This window comes from Procambarus clarkii, chromosome 41 (assembly GCF_040958095.1).
Source record: "Procambarus clarkii isolate CNS0578487 chromosome 41, FALCON_Pclarkii_2.0, whole genome shotgun sequence".
In the NCBI taxonomy this organism is placed as follows: domain Eukaryota; kingdom Metazoa; phylum Arthropoda; class Malacostraca; order Decapoda; family Cambaridae; genus Procambarus; species Procambarus clarkii.
The window spans coordinates 944,594-959,231 of record NC_091190.1 but is presented as its reverse complement, the minus strand read 5'-3'; the positions used below and the strand labels follow the sequence as shown (position 1 = coordinate 959,231).

At 43.6% G+C, this 14,638-nt stretch overlaps 2 protein-coding genes across 2 annotated transcripts in view; both read left to right on the top strand.

Annotated features, from left to right (window-relative positions):
• Positions 1–14,638, top strand: part of LOC138373269 (uncharacterized) — a 78,896-nt gene that overhangs the window by 24,208 nt on the left and 40,050 nt on the right. The window lies entirely within an intron of this gene.
• LOC138373053 (exportin-7-like) overlaps positions 13,312–14,638 on the top strand; it is a 174,123-nt gene continuing 172,796 nt past the window's right edge. The window contains exon 1 of the mRNA XM_069339073.1: positions 13,312–13,390. Coding sequence (XP_069195174.1) covers positions 13,349–13,390 — 42 coding nt within the window. The 5' untranslated portion in view covers positions 13,312–13,348. The remainder of the gene's footprint in view (positions 13,391–14,638) is intronic.

The following is a 14,638-nucleotide window of genomic DNA, read 5'->3' as shown; positions in this document are numbered from 1 at the left end:
ACTTCTCTACACCTTTTAGACAACACTTCCTTTCTAGTAGTTCCTCTTTCGCGATTTCGCTCATGAAAACCACCTTTATCATTCGGTCTCTGTCCTTGTTGTACTTTCCAAGCCTGAAAACCTTTTCAACATTTCGCTCAGCTCCCTCCATCCTTACCTTATGTGTGTGTGTGTGTGTGTGTGTGTGTGTGTGTGTGTGTGTGTGTGTGTGTGTGTGTGTGTGTGTGTGTGTACTCACCTAGTTGTACTCACCTAGTTGTGTCTGCAGGATCGAGCATTGACTCTTGGATCCCGCCTTTCGAGCATCGGTTGTTTACAGTAATGACTACTGTCCCATTTCCCTATCATACCTGGTTTTAAAATTATGAATAGTATTTGCTTCCACAACCTGTTCCTGAAGTGCATTCCATTTCCCCACTACTCTCACGCTAAAAGAAAACTTCCTAACATCTCTGTGACTCATCTGAGTTTCAAGCTTCCATCCATGTCCTCTCGTTCTGTTACTATTCCGTGTGAACATTTCGTCTATGTCCACTCTGTCAATTCCTCTGAGTATCTTATACGTTCCTATCATGTCCCCCCTCTCCCTTCTTCTTTCTAGTGTCGTAAGGCACAGTTCCCTCAGGCGCTCTTCATACCCCATCCCTCGTAGCTCTGGGACGAGTCTCGTTGCAAACCTCTGAACCTTTTCCAGTTTCATTATATGCTTCTTCAGATGGGGACTCCATGATGAGGCAGCATACTCTAAGACTGGCCTTACGTAGGCAGTGTAAAGCGCCCTAAATGCCTCCTTACTTAGGTTTCTGAATGATGTTCTAACTTTTGCCAGTATAGAGTACGCTGCTGTCGTTATCCTATTAATATGTGCCTCAGGAGATAGATTAGGTGTTACGTCCACCCCCAGGTCTCTTTCACGCGTCGTTACAGGTAGGCTGTTCCCCTTCATTGTGTACTGTCCCTTTGGTCTCCTATCTCCTAGTCCCATTTCCATAACTTTACATTTGCTCGTGTTGAATTCTAGTAGCCATTTCTCTGACCATCTCTGCAATCTGTTCAGGTCCTCTTGGAGGATCCTGCAATCCTCATCTGTCACAACTCTTCTCATCAACTTTGCATCATCCGCAAACATCGACATGTAGGACTCTACGCCTGTAAACATGTCGTTAACATATACAAGAAATAGAATTGGTCCCAGCACCGATCCTTGTGGTACTCCACTTGTTACTGTTCGCCAGTCCGACTTCTCGCCCCTTACCGTAACTCTTTGGCTCCTTCCTGTTAGGTAGTTCCTTATCCATTCTAGGACCTTTCCCCCCACCCCCGCCTGCCTCTCGAGCTTGAACAGCAGTCTCATGTGCGGTACTGTATCAAAGGCTTTTTGGCAGTCCAGAAATATGCAGTCTGCCCAACCATCTGTCCTGTCTTATCCTCGTTATTTTATCATAGAATTCCAGAAGGTTTGTTAGGCACGATTTCCCTGTCCAGAACCCATGTTGATGTTTGTTCACAAACCTAATGTTCTCCAGGTGTGCAACCAGTCGTAGCCTAATTATTCTTTCCAGTATTTTACAGGGGATGCTTGTCAGTGATACAGGTCTGTAGTTAAGTGCCTCCTCCCTATCTCCTTTCTTGAAGATCGGCACGACATTTGCCTTCTTCCAGCAACTGGGCAATTCTCCTGACATAAGTGACTCATTAAAGATCATTGCCAGAGGCACGCTGAGGGCCTGTGCTGCTTCTTTTAGTATCCACGGTGATACTTTGTCTTTGTCTGTGTGTGTGTGTGTGTGTGTGTGTGTGTGTGTGTGTGTGTGTGTGTGTGTGTGTGTGTGTGTGTTTGTGTGTGTGTGTGTGTGTGTGTGTGTGTGTGTGTGTGTGTGTGTGTGTGTATGTGTGTGTGTGTGTGTGTGTGTGTAATTACCTAAGTGTAATTACCTAAGTGTAGTTACAGGATGAGAGCTACGCTCGTGGTGTCCCGTCTTCCCAGCACTCTTTGTCATATAACGCTTTGAAACTACTGACGGTCTTGGCCTCCACCACCTTCTCACCTAACTTGTTCCAACCGTCTACCACTCTATTTGCGAAGGTGAATTTTCTTATATTTCTTCGGCATCTGTGTTTAGCTAGTTTAAATCTATGACCTCTTGTTCTTGAAGTGCCAGGTCTCAGGAAATCTTCCCTGTCGATTTTATCAATTCCTGTTACTATTTTGTATGTAGTGATCATATCACCTCTTTTTCTTCTGTCTTCTAGTTTTGGCATGTTTAATGCTTCCAACCTCTCCTCGTAGCTCTTGCCCTTCAGTTCTGGGAGCCACTTAGTAGCATGTCTTTGCACCTTTTCCAGTTTGTTGATGTGCTTCTTAAGATATGGGCACCACACAACAGCTGCATATTCTAGCTTTGGCCTAACAAAAGTCATGAACAATTTCTTTAGTATATCGCCATCCATGTATTTAAATGCAATTCTGAAGTTAGAAAGCATAGCATAGGCTCCTTGCACAATATTCTTTATGTGGTCCTCAGGTGATAGTTTTCTATCTAGAACCACTCCTAGATCTCTTTCTTTATCAGAATTCTTTAAAGATTTCTCACATAATATATAGGTTGTATGGGGTCTATGTTCTCCTATTCCACATTCCATAACATGACATTTATTAACATTAAATTCCATTTGCCAGGTGGTGCTCCATATACTTATTTTGTCCAGGTCTTCTTGAAGGGCATGACAATCATCTAAATTTCTTATCCTTCCTATTATCTTAGCATCATCAGCAAACATGTTCATATAATTCTGTATACCAACTGGTAGATCATTTATGTACACAATAAACATCACTGGTGCAAGAACTGAACCCTGTGGTACTCCACTTGTGACATTTCTCCATTCCGATACATTGCCTCTGATTACTGCCCTCATTTTTCTATCAGTCAGAAAATTTTTCATCCATGATAGAAGCTTACCTGTCACCCCTCCAATATTTTCCAGTTTCCAGAACAACCTCTTATGTGGAACTCTGTCGAAAGCCTTTTTTAGGTCCAGATAGATGCAGTCAACCCAACCATCTCTTTCCTGTAATATCTCTGTGGCTCGATCATAGAAACTGAGTAAATTCGATACACAGGATCTTCCAGATCGAAAACCATACTGTCTGTCTGATATTATATCATTTCTCTCCAGGTGTTCTACCCATTTAGTTTTGATTAGCTTTTCCAATACTTTCACTATTACACTTGTCAATGATACAGGTCTATAATTGAGGGGGTCTTCCCTGCTGCCACTTTTGTAGATTGGAACTATGTTAGCCTGTTTCCACACGTCTGCTACGATTCCTGTACACAGGGATGCCTGAAAGATCAGGTGAAGTGGAATGCTGAGCTCAGATGCACATTCTCTCAGAACCCATGGTGAAACGCCATCTGGGCCAGCTGCTTTGTTCTTCCCGAGCTCCTTTAGCATATTTTCCACTTCATCTCTAGACACCTCTATCCGCTCTATGTTGTTCTCTGGAATTCTTATTGTGTCTGGTTCTCTGAAGATTTCATTTTGTACAAACACACTTTGGAACTTTTCATTTAATGTTTCACACATTTCCTTTTCATTTTCCGTGAATCTGTTTCCCATTTTCAACCTCTGGATATTATCCTTTACCTGCAATTTCTTGTTTATGAATTTGAAGAATAGGCCCGGTTCTGTTTTACATTTATCTGCTATCCCTTTTTCAAAATTTCTTTCTGCCTCTCTCCTTACTGCTGTATAGTTGTTTCTCGCATGTTTGTATCGCTGGTATGTTTGGGGGTTTGGCCTCTTCCTATACTGATTCCATTTTTGTGTCTTTTGGTCTCTTGCCCTCTCACAATTTCTGTCGAACCAATCCTGTTTTCTGGCCCTGCATCTCTGTTTTGGTATGAATGTTTGTGTGCCTTCCTCGTATAGTTTTAAAAATTTGGCATACATTTCATTTACTTCCCTACGTAGCAACAATTCTGTCCAATTACACTCATTAAAAAAATTTCGAAGTTCCCCATAGTTGCCTTTCCTTAAATCGAGTTTATCAACTGTTTCAATGTCCCCATTTTCTTCTAGATGATATCTTAAAGCATATTTAATGTCTAACAGGACGTGATCACTCTTTCCCAAGGGAGGAAGGTACTGGATGTCAAAAATCTCTTCTTCTTTCCTGGTGAATACTAGATCCAGTACTGACGGTACATCTCCTTCCCTCATTCTTGTGGCTTGCTTTATGTGTTGATACAAGAATGTCTCCAGAATGAGGTTCACAAATCTGCATGTCCAAAAGTCCTCCGTTCTTGCTTCATAGGCCTCCCAGTCTATTGCTCTAAAGTTGAAGTCCCCCAGTATCAACAGTCGTGATTTATCTTTATCTGCTTGTACAATAATATCTCTCATGGCCATTATGAGGCCCTCTCGTTTGTCATCCAGTTCTTCCTTTGTCCAAGTGTTGCTTGCTGGTGGGCTGTAGGTATTTACAATTATCAGCTTATCATCCTGATTCCAGACCTGCAATGCCATTATGTCAATATCTTGAGGGTTTTCAAATATTAACTCTTTTACCTTCAGGTGTTTTTTCACCAGTACAGCCACTCCTCCTCCCTTCCTAGTTTTCCTGTCACGTCTCCAAACTGAGTAGCCTCTTGGGAATATGACTTCATTTATTATATTTCCTTCAAGTTTCGTCTCTGATAATGCAACAATATCTGGGACCCTAAGCTGGATTATATCTTGCAACTCCAAAGTTTTTGACCTCACTCCATCTATGTTGGTATATACAATTTTCAGGAACATGTTCCCTTTTCCTTTGCTCTTTACTCCCCCTTCCACTACTGATCTTGTTGCTTTGTTTTTATGTACCATTTCACAAGCTTTCCAGTCCCTGTCACTTTGTAAAAAAAGAATTTCTGTCTTCTTCATTTCTATCCCCATTTAGACGTTTTGCCTCAATTAGGTTCATTTTCAGCTTTTCTCTGTCTTCCTTGGAGAGGTCTTGTCTTATTGACCAAGATTTGCCAACCTCATCACTCTGCAGTTTCCTGGCATTTCTTAGCACTTCCATCATGTTTTTCACTACATTAAACGTCACCCTCAAGGGGCGGTTCTTTTCTTTCTCATATTTTCCTATTCTTCTAAAATCACTGACATTTTCCTTTGAGCCTTCTCCTAAACCTACTATTTTCTCTATGATTTTCATCTCTTCTGCCGCTCGGTCCACCCTAGATGAGATTTCCTTCTCTAAACATCCAAAAATGATTATGGACTTAGTTCTATCTGCAGTGTTTTGTACCAGTTTACTGTTGGTAACCAGTTCTTTCCTAATTGCTTGCCTAATTTCTGCTGCTTGTTGGTCATTTCTGGTCTTGACTTCCGAACACACTTCTTTGATAGTCTCTTTCTCTTTTACAACTTGAGCATATGTCGCTTTTATTTCTTCTTTATACTTTTCTAGTTCTTTATTCACCTCCTCTATGTGAGTTGTCAGTGAAGTTTCCAGTTGGAGATCCTTACCTAACTCTATGTTAGCCCTTAGGCTTGCTTGGAGTTGTTCACCATATGAGTCTATTTTCTTGTTTATTTCTTCAAAGTCACCACACTTCACTTTCCACGCCTTATGTTCTTTCACTAGTTCCTTGATTTGTGTGTGTGTGTGTGTGTGTGTGTGTGTGTGTGTGTGTGTGGGGGGGGGGGAGGGGGGGGTGTATGTGTGTGTGTGTGTGTGTGTGTGTGTGTGTAATTACCTAAGTGTAATTACCTAAGTGTAGTTACAGGATGAGAGCTACACTCGTGGTGTCCCGTCTTCCCAGCACTCTTTGTCATATAACGCTTTGAAACTACTGACGGTCTTGGCCTCCACCACCTTCTCACTTAACTTGTTCCAACCGTCTACCACTCTATTTGCGAAGGTGAATTTTCTTATATTTCTTCGGCATCTGTGTTTAGCTAGTTTAAATCTATGGCCTCTTGTTCTTGAAGTTCCAGGTCTCAGGAAGTCTTCCCTGTCGATTTTATCAATTCCTGTTACTATTTTGTATGTAGTGATCATATCACCTCTTTTTCTTCTGTCTTCTAGTTTTGGCATATTTAATGCTTCTAACCTCTCCTCGTAGCTCTTGCCCTTCAGTTCTGGGAGCCACTTAGTAGCATGTCTTTGCACCTTTTCCAGTTTGTTGATGTGCTTCTTAAGATATGGGCACCACACAACAGCTGCATATTCTAGCTTTGGCCTAACAAAAGTCATGAACAATTTCTTTAGTATATCGCCATCCATGTATTTAAATGCAATTCTGAAGTTAGAAAGCATTGCATAGGCTCCTTGCACAATATTCTTAATGTGGTCCTCAGGTGATAGTTTTCTATCTAGAACCACTCCTAGATCTCTTTCTTTATCAGAATTCTTTAAAGATTTCTCACATAATATATAGGTTGTGTGGGGTCTATGTTCTCCTATTCCACATTCCATAACATGACATTTATTAACATTAAATTCCATTTGCCAAGTGGTGCTCCATATACTTATTTTGTCCAGGTCTTCTTGAAGGGCATGACAATCATCTAAATTTCTTATCCTTCCTATTATCTTAGCATCATCAGCAAACATGTTCATATAATTCTGTATACCAACTGGTAGATCATTTATGTACACAATAAACATCACTGGTGCAAGAACTGAACCCTGTGGTACTCCACTTGTGACATTTCTCCATTCCGATACATTGCCTCTGATTACTGCCCTCATTTTTCTATCAGTCAGAAAATTTTTCATCCATGATAGAAGCTTACCTGTCACCCCTCCAATATTTTCCAGTTTCCAGAACAACCTCTTATGTGGAACTCTGTCGAAAGCCTTTTTTAGGTCCAGATAGATGCAGTCAACCCAGCCATCTCTTTCCTGTAATATCTCTGTGGCCCGATCATAGAAACTGAGTAAATTCGATACACAGGATCTTCCTGATCGAAAACCATACTGTCTGTCTGATATTATATCATTTCGCTCCAGGTGTTCTACCCATTTAGTTTTGATTAGTGGGTGTGGGTGTGTGGTGTGTGTGTGTGTGTGTGTGTGTGTGTGTGTGTGTGTGTGTGGGTGTGTGTGTGTGTGTGTGGGTGTGGGTGTGTGTGTGGGTGTGGGTGTGGGTGTGGGTGTGTGTGTGTGTGTGTGTGTGTGTGTGTGTGTGGGTGTGGGTGTGGGTGTGTGTGTGTGGGTGTGTGTGTGTGTGTGTGTGTGTGTGTGTGTGTGTGTGTGTGTGTGTGTGTGTGTGTGTGGGTGTGTGTGTGTGTGTGTGTGTGGGTGTGTGTGTGTGGGTGTGTGTGTGTGTGTGTGTGTGTGTGGGTGTGGGTGTGGGTGTGGGTGTGGGTGTGTGTGAGAGGGATCCCAGCTTCCTGGTCCGAACAAGGTGTTCTAGTCATTACCACCATCTACTGACCTTTTATTGGTTCCGATTTAGGTTTTGCATTTTCTTTATCATAGCACTTTTTTTTCGTCTAGACATATTTAGTTGTATTTTCACTATATTGTAACTACCATTATGTGGTGTTAATCATAGAGCGATAGGTATTTACAGTGTACAGATTTAATGTAATGCAACATATAAGTGTTTGTGTGCACTAGGCTACTACAGACTGAGTGCGTTAGGCTTGATGCGTAGTTGAAATTGATATTGAAATAAGTTTATTGAGGTAAAATACACACAAAGGGATGAGGGTAACTCAAGCTATTCTCACCCCGTTCAGTACATCGTGTTAATACATACATAGACACACATCACAAGCAATAAACATATTACCGAACATTCTGAGAGATAAACATATACATTTCCTCCTGTACACAAGTACAGCGTAGTTTGTTTGGAATATACGCAAACCACCTCACTCCTCTCAATAAACCACCTCACTCCTCACCTAAACCACCTCACTCCTCTCAATAAACCACCTCACTCCTCACCTAAACCACCTCACTCCTCTCAATAAACCACCTCACTCCTCACCTAAACCACCTCACTCCTCTCCTAAAGCACCTCACTCCTCACCTAAACCACCTCACTCCTCTCCTAAAGCACCTCACTCCTCACCTAAACCACCTCACTCCTCACCTAAACCACCTCACTCCTCTCCTAAACCACCTCACTCCTCTCCTAAACCACCTCACTCCTCACCTAAACCACCTCACTCCTCACCTAAACCACCTCACTCCTCACCTAAACCACCTCACTCCTCACCTAAACCACCTCACTCCTCACGTAAAGCACCTCACTCCTCACCTAAACCACCTCACTCCTCACCTAAACCACCTCACTCCTCACCTAAACCACCTCACTCCTCACCTAAACCACCTCACTCCTCTCCTAAAGCACCTCACTCCTCACCTAAACCACCTCACTCCTCACCTAAACCACCTCACTCCTCTCCTAAACCACCTCACTCCTCACCTAAACCACCTCACTCCTCACCTAAACCACCTCACTCCTCACCTAAACCACCTCACTCCTCACCTAAACCACCTCACTCCTCACCTAAACCACCTCACTCCTCACCTAAACCACCTCACTCCTCTCCTAAAGCACCTCACTCCTCACCTAAACCACCTAGCTCACTCCTCACCTAAACCACCTCACTCCTCACCTAAACCACCTCACTGGTCTCCTAAAGCACCTCACTCCTCACCTAAACCACCTCACTCCTCACCTAAACCACCTCACTCCTCACCTAAACCACCTCACTCCTCACCTAAACCACCTCACTCCTCTCCTAAACCAACTCACTCTTCTCCTAAACCACCTCACTAAAGAAACCCGTTGGAACCCATTGTGATGGAACCCGTTGTGATGGAACCCGTTGTGATGGAACCCGTTGTGATGGAACCCGTTGTGATGGAACCCGTTGTGATGGAACCCGTTGTGATGGAACCCGTTGTGATGGAACCCGTTGTGATGGAACCCGTTGTGATGGAACCTGTTGTGATGGAACCCGTTGTGATGGAACCCGTTGTGATAGAACCCGTTGTGATGGAACCCATTGTGATGGAACCCGTTGTGATGGAACCCGTTGTGATGGAACCCATTGTGATGGAACCCGTTGTGATGGAACCCGTTGTGATGGAACCCGTTGTGATGGAACCCGTTGTGATGGAACCCGTTGTGATGGAACCTGTTGTGATGGAACCCATTGTGATGGAACCCGTTGTGATGGAACCCGTTGTGATGGAACCCGTTGTGATGGAACCTGTTGTGATGGAACCCATTGTGATGGAACCCGTTGTGATGGAACCCGTTGTGATGGAACCCATTGTGATGGAACCCGTTGTGATGGAACCCGTTGTGATGGAACCCGTTGTGATGGAACCCATTGTGATGGAACCCGTTGTGATGGAACCTGTTGTGATGGAACCCATTGTGATGGAACCCGTTGTGATGGAACCCGTTGTGATGGAACCCATTGTGATGAAACCCGTTGTGATGGAACCCGTTGTGATAGAACCCGTTGTGATGGAACCCATTGTGATGGAACCCGTTGTGATGGAACCCGTTGTGATGGAACCCATTGTGATGGAACCCGTTGTGATGGAACCCGTTGTGATGGAACCCGTTGTGATGGAACCCGTTGTGATGGAACCCGTTGTGATGGAACCCGTTGTGATGGAACCTGTTGTGATGGAACCCATTGTGATGGAACCCGTTGTGATGGAACCCGTTGTGATGGAACCCGTTGTGATAGAACCCGTTGTGATGGAACCCATTGTGATGGAACCCGTTGTGATGGAACCCGTTGTGATGGAACCCATTGTGATGGAACCCGTTGTGATGGAACCCGTTGTGATGGAACCCGTTGTGATGGAACCCATTGTGATGGAACCCGTTGTGATGGAACCTGTTGTGATGGAACCCATTGTGATGGAACCCGTTGTGATGGAACCCGTTGTGATGGAACCCATTGTGATGGAACCCGTTGTGATGGAACCCATTGTGATGGAACCCGTTGTGATGGAACCCGTTGTGATGGAACCCGTTGTGATGGAACCCATTGTGATGGAACCCGTTGTGATGGAACCCGTTGTGATGGAACCCATTGTGATGGAACCCGTTGTGATGGAACCCGTTGTGATGGAACCCATTGTGATGGAACCCGTTGTGATGGAACCCGTTGTGATGGAACCCATTGTGATGGAACCCGTTGTGATGGATCCCGTTGTGATGGAACCCGTTGTGATGGAACCCGTTGTGATGGAACCCATTGTGATGGAACCCGTTGTGATGGAACCCGTTGTGATGGAACCCGTTGTGATGGAACCCGTTGTGATGGAACCCGTTGTGATGGAACCCGTTGTGATGGAACCCGTTGTGATGGAACCCATTGTGATGGAACCCGTTGTGATGGAACCCGTTGTTATGGAACCCATTGTGATGGAACCCGTTGTGATGGAACCCGTTGTGATGGAACCCATTGTGATGGAACCCGTTGTGATGGAACCCGTTGTGATGGAACCCGTAACTCCGAGTTACGAATGTGGCGTCCCATCATTGTATGTAAATCATTATGGTCCCTTCATGAGCAGCTACTGCAAGTGTGGCAGCTCTACAAGAATGTATTCCTGATGGAAGATTAACATTGTAGGTTTATGGAGTGGTTGTAGACGCGAGCGACTGTGAACTATCGAGGATGACTCTTGTATTTGTGGAAAGAAAACTTTAGGCTGTATGAAGTATTTATGTGCGAGAGGCTTTTTTACGGCCTTACAAGGACTAAATAAATGCATCCTGTTGTATTTTGTTTGGTTTTTCCTGCTATTCGTTTATCAGTCAACTGGTTTAAGAGTGTATGGCAGTACTGTTACCTGTTTTTACCTGTTGATGAATTTTAGAGTTCTGTTACTACTCTGGCCTTGCTTCAATGTATATTGAAGAGTGTATTTTGGTCCTGGTTACTTTGCAATCCATCTACTGCAATATTTCATGATCAATGTGACCCCAGAGTGTTTGATGACAGTTGACAAGGATTTCATTTTGTAGTGTGGCCAGAAGTAATGCAGAGAGTTTCTTTTTCCCTAAACAACAGATGCAGACTGACTTGTATATGTTTAGTGATCTTCGGACGGTTTGTCATGCTATAGTTCTGAACCCAAACCTGTTCACATGATCAGGAGCATAAGTTAAGAATAAGGCACAAACAGCCTATGACACAAACTCTAAGGACTTCCTAAAGAAAGAAATATATCTTCACCTGACATCGGGTTTAGGTCACAACGAGGTCAGGTCAACGCTGAACAACCTAATTAAGCTCCAGTGATTGTCTGTTCAATAATACGACCAAAACTACTCTGAACTACCATAGACCAGGAGTGTGCACCTAATCAATCCTAATTTTTGTATATGAATAATTCTTTTTCAAATGCATTTTTCTCTCCTTATATATTCCTTTTCCCTTTATAACGAATTGTAAAGGTAATAGGAAAAATTAAAAAGTATTCTCTTGATTTTGAAAATATTTCACTCTTCTAGGCTATGAAAGATTGAATTTAAATCTAACTGTTCTCAGACCATCAAATTATCACCTTTTGTAAGCAGGTCCTCATAAGCTGAAGTATATTCACTTCCCACGTTAAATAGGACTAAAAGTGACCTTCATTAAGTATTCACACAACAGTAACGGTCACTAGCCTAGCCATCAAAATGAAATTATGAATTGTCAATGACTTTTAGAGCTTGTTATATAATAAACTACTTCTGTACCTTCTAAGTACACTAACAGCTCCATTGATCAAGTACAGTCATATATCTACTGGAAGCGGCAGATATTAATAACATATAACACCAGCGATATTATGGTATATTCATAGCCTAGCTCTATGTAGGTTTGAATTGTACATTCACGTTATTTACATTTTATACCAGTGTTTTCCACATTAGTGGTCGTTGGTTTTAAAGAGCATTACATTCCATTAGACTGATCATTCAGTCTTTCGTATAATTTATCTGTTTCTAAGATGCATTTTCAATCAGTCCAAAACTTTATCGGTAAATGGCAGTTCACATATAATTGGGAGAGTGAAAGTATTGTAGGCCTCTCAGGCATGTGTAGGCCTAGTGAGCAGCCTTATAGTCAAGAACCACTAATTGATATATATATATATATATATATATATATATATATATATATATATATATATATATATATATATATATATATATATATATATATATATATATATATATGTATATATTCCTAATGCGTGTTGAGAGACCTGAGGTAAATACGAGTTAAATAAGAGCATAGTTAAAGCAGGTTAATAGTGAGTTCGGGAAGCAGTAGCCCAGGGATGCCAGATTGGGCTACAAGTAGCGAATTGTGCTACTTTTCAGAGCCCCTCTGGCCTCCAGAAGGATAGTTCGACACAAGTTACCGCATATAGAAAAGAAGTTACTTTTAGAATTTGCTTAAGTGTTAAGATAAAGAAGTGTAAAATGGGGAAGTGGTCTAAATACCAGAAAGCGTTTTAGATTGGGCTACATCACCGTTTAGCAGTCTCCGTGGTGTAGTGGTAAGACACTCGCCTGGCGTTCCGCGAGCGCTATGTCATGGGTTCGTATCCTTGCCGGGGAGGATTTACTGGGCGCAATTCCTTAACTGTAGCCTCTGTTTAACTCAACAGTAAAATGTGTACTTGGATGTAACAACGATTCTTCGCGGCGGGGGATCGTATTCCAGGGACCATAGGATTAAGGACTTGCCCGAAACGCTATGCGATGCGTACTAGTGGCTGTACAAGAATGTAACAACTCTTGTATATATCTCAAAAAAAGATATCCTGGCTTAAGGATCCCGTGTTTGAAAAATGGTTGGCTGAAGTGAAAGAAGATGGAAATAAGGCATATTGTAAAGTTTGTAGAACTGAGATAAGAGCTCATAGAAGTGGTTTAAAGAAACACAGTGAAACATTAAAACACAGACAAAATATATCGGAGGTAAGTCATCAGCAGTCTGTTCTATCGAAGAAGGAAGATAAACTTACTAAATTTGAATATCGTCTGTCTGTATGTACTGTCGCTATCTAGAAATCTAACATTATGTTTGTAACTCATCTTGTATGTATGTACTTTTACCCGAATAAACATTTGATTTGATTCGATTTGACTAAACAAAAAATTGGGCTACTCTACTTGCAAATTCGCTACTTTTTGACCGTCAGCTCGCTACTTTTAGCAATTTGGATCTGGCAAGCCTGCAGTAGCCGGCAGGCCACGTTTTAGGCAGGACGTTGTTGCTTCTTCAGCTTAGAGTATCTTGTACTCTGGACTCTTCACACACGCTGGTGGTCCTCGAGGCGGGACTCAGTGCTCACATGGAGAGTGAAGACACAGGCGACACCACTCCGGATATTACGGTAATGTTAAATATTCCATCACCGTTTACCCGTCTGGGTCATGCGGTTGATCCAGTACTCTTAAGTGAACCATTATTATAATGTTTCCTAAGTTCTTTTCTGGCATATAACTGTGTGTGTCCACTCACAGGATGAGTGGCGCTGCCCAATACTGTCACTATGGCGGTGTGTCCACTCACAGGATGAGTGGCGCTGCCCAATACTGTCACTATGGCGGTGTGTCCACTCACAGGATGAGTGGCGCTGCCCAATACTGTCACTATGGCGGTGTGTCCACTCACAGGATGAGTGGCGCTGCCCAATACTGTCACTATGGCGGTGTGTTGACTCACAGGATGAGTGACGCTGCCCAATACTGTCACTGTGGCGGTGTGTCCACTCACAGGATGAGTGACGCTGCCCAATACTGTCACTATGGCGGTGTGTCCACTCACAGGATGAGTGGTGCTGCCCAATACTGTCACTATGGCGGTGTGTCCACTCACAGGATGAGTGGCGCTGCCCAATACTGTCACTATGGCGGTGTGTCCACTCACAGGATGAGTGGCGCTGCCCAATACTGTCACTATGGCGGTGTGTCCACTCACAGGATAAGTGGTGCTGCCCAATACTGTCACTATGGCGGTGTGTCCACTCACAGGATGAGTGACGCTGCCCAATACTGTCACTATGGCGGTGTGTCCACTCACAGGATGAGTGACGCTGCCCAATACTGTCACTATGGCGGTGTGTCCACTCACAGGATGAGTGACGCTGCCCAATACTGTCACTATGGCGGTGTGTCCACTCACAGGATGAGTGGCGCTGCCCAATACTGTCACTATGGCGGTGTGTCCACTCATAGGATGAGTGGCGCTGCCCAATACTGTCACTATGGCGGTGTGTCCACTCACAGGATGAGTGACGCTGCCCAATACTGTCACTATGGCGGTATGTCCACTCACAGGATGAGTGGCGCTGCCCAATACTGTCACTATGGCGGTGTGTTCACTCACAGGATGAGTGGCGCTGCCCAATACTGTCACTATGGCGGTGTGTCCACTCATAGGATGAGTGGCGCTGCCCAATACTGTCACTATGGCGGTGTGTCCACTCACAGGATGAGTGGTGCTGCCCAATACTGTCACTATGGTGGTGTGTTCACTCACAGGATGAGTGGTGCTGCCCAATACTGTCACTATGGCGGTGTGTCCACTCACAGGATGAGTGACGCTGCCCAATACTGTCACTATGGCGGTGTGTCCACTC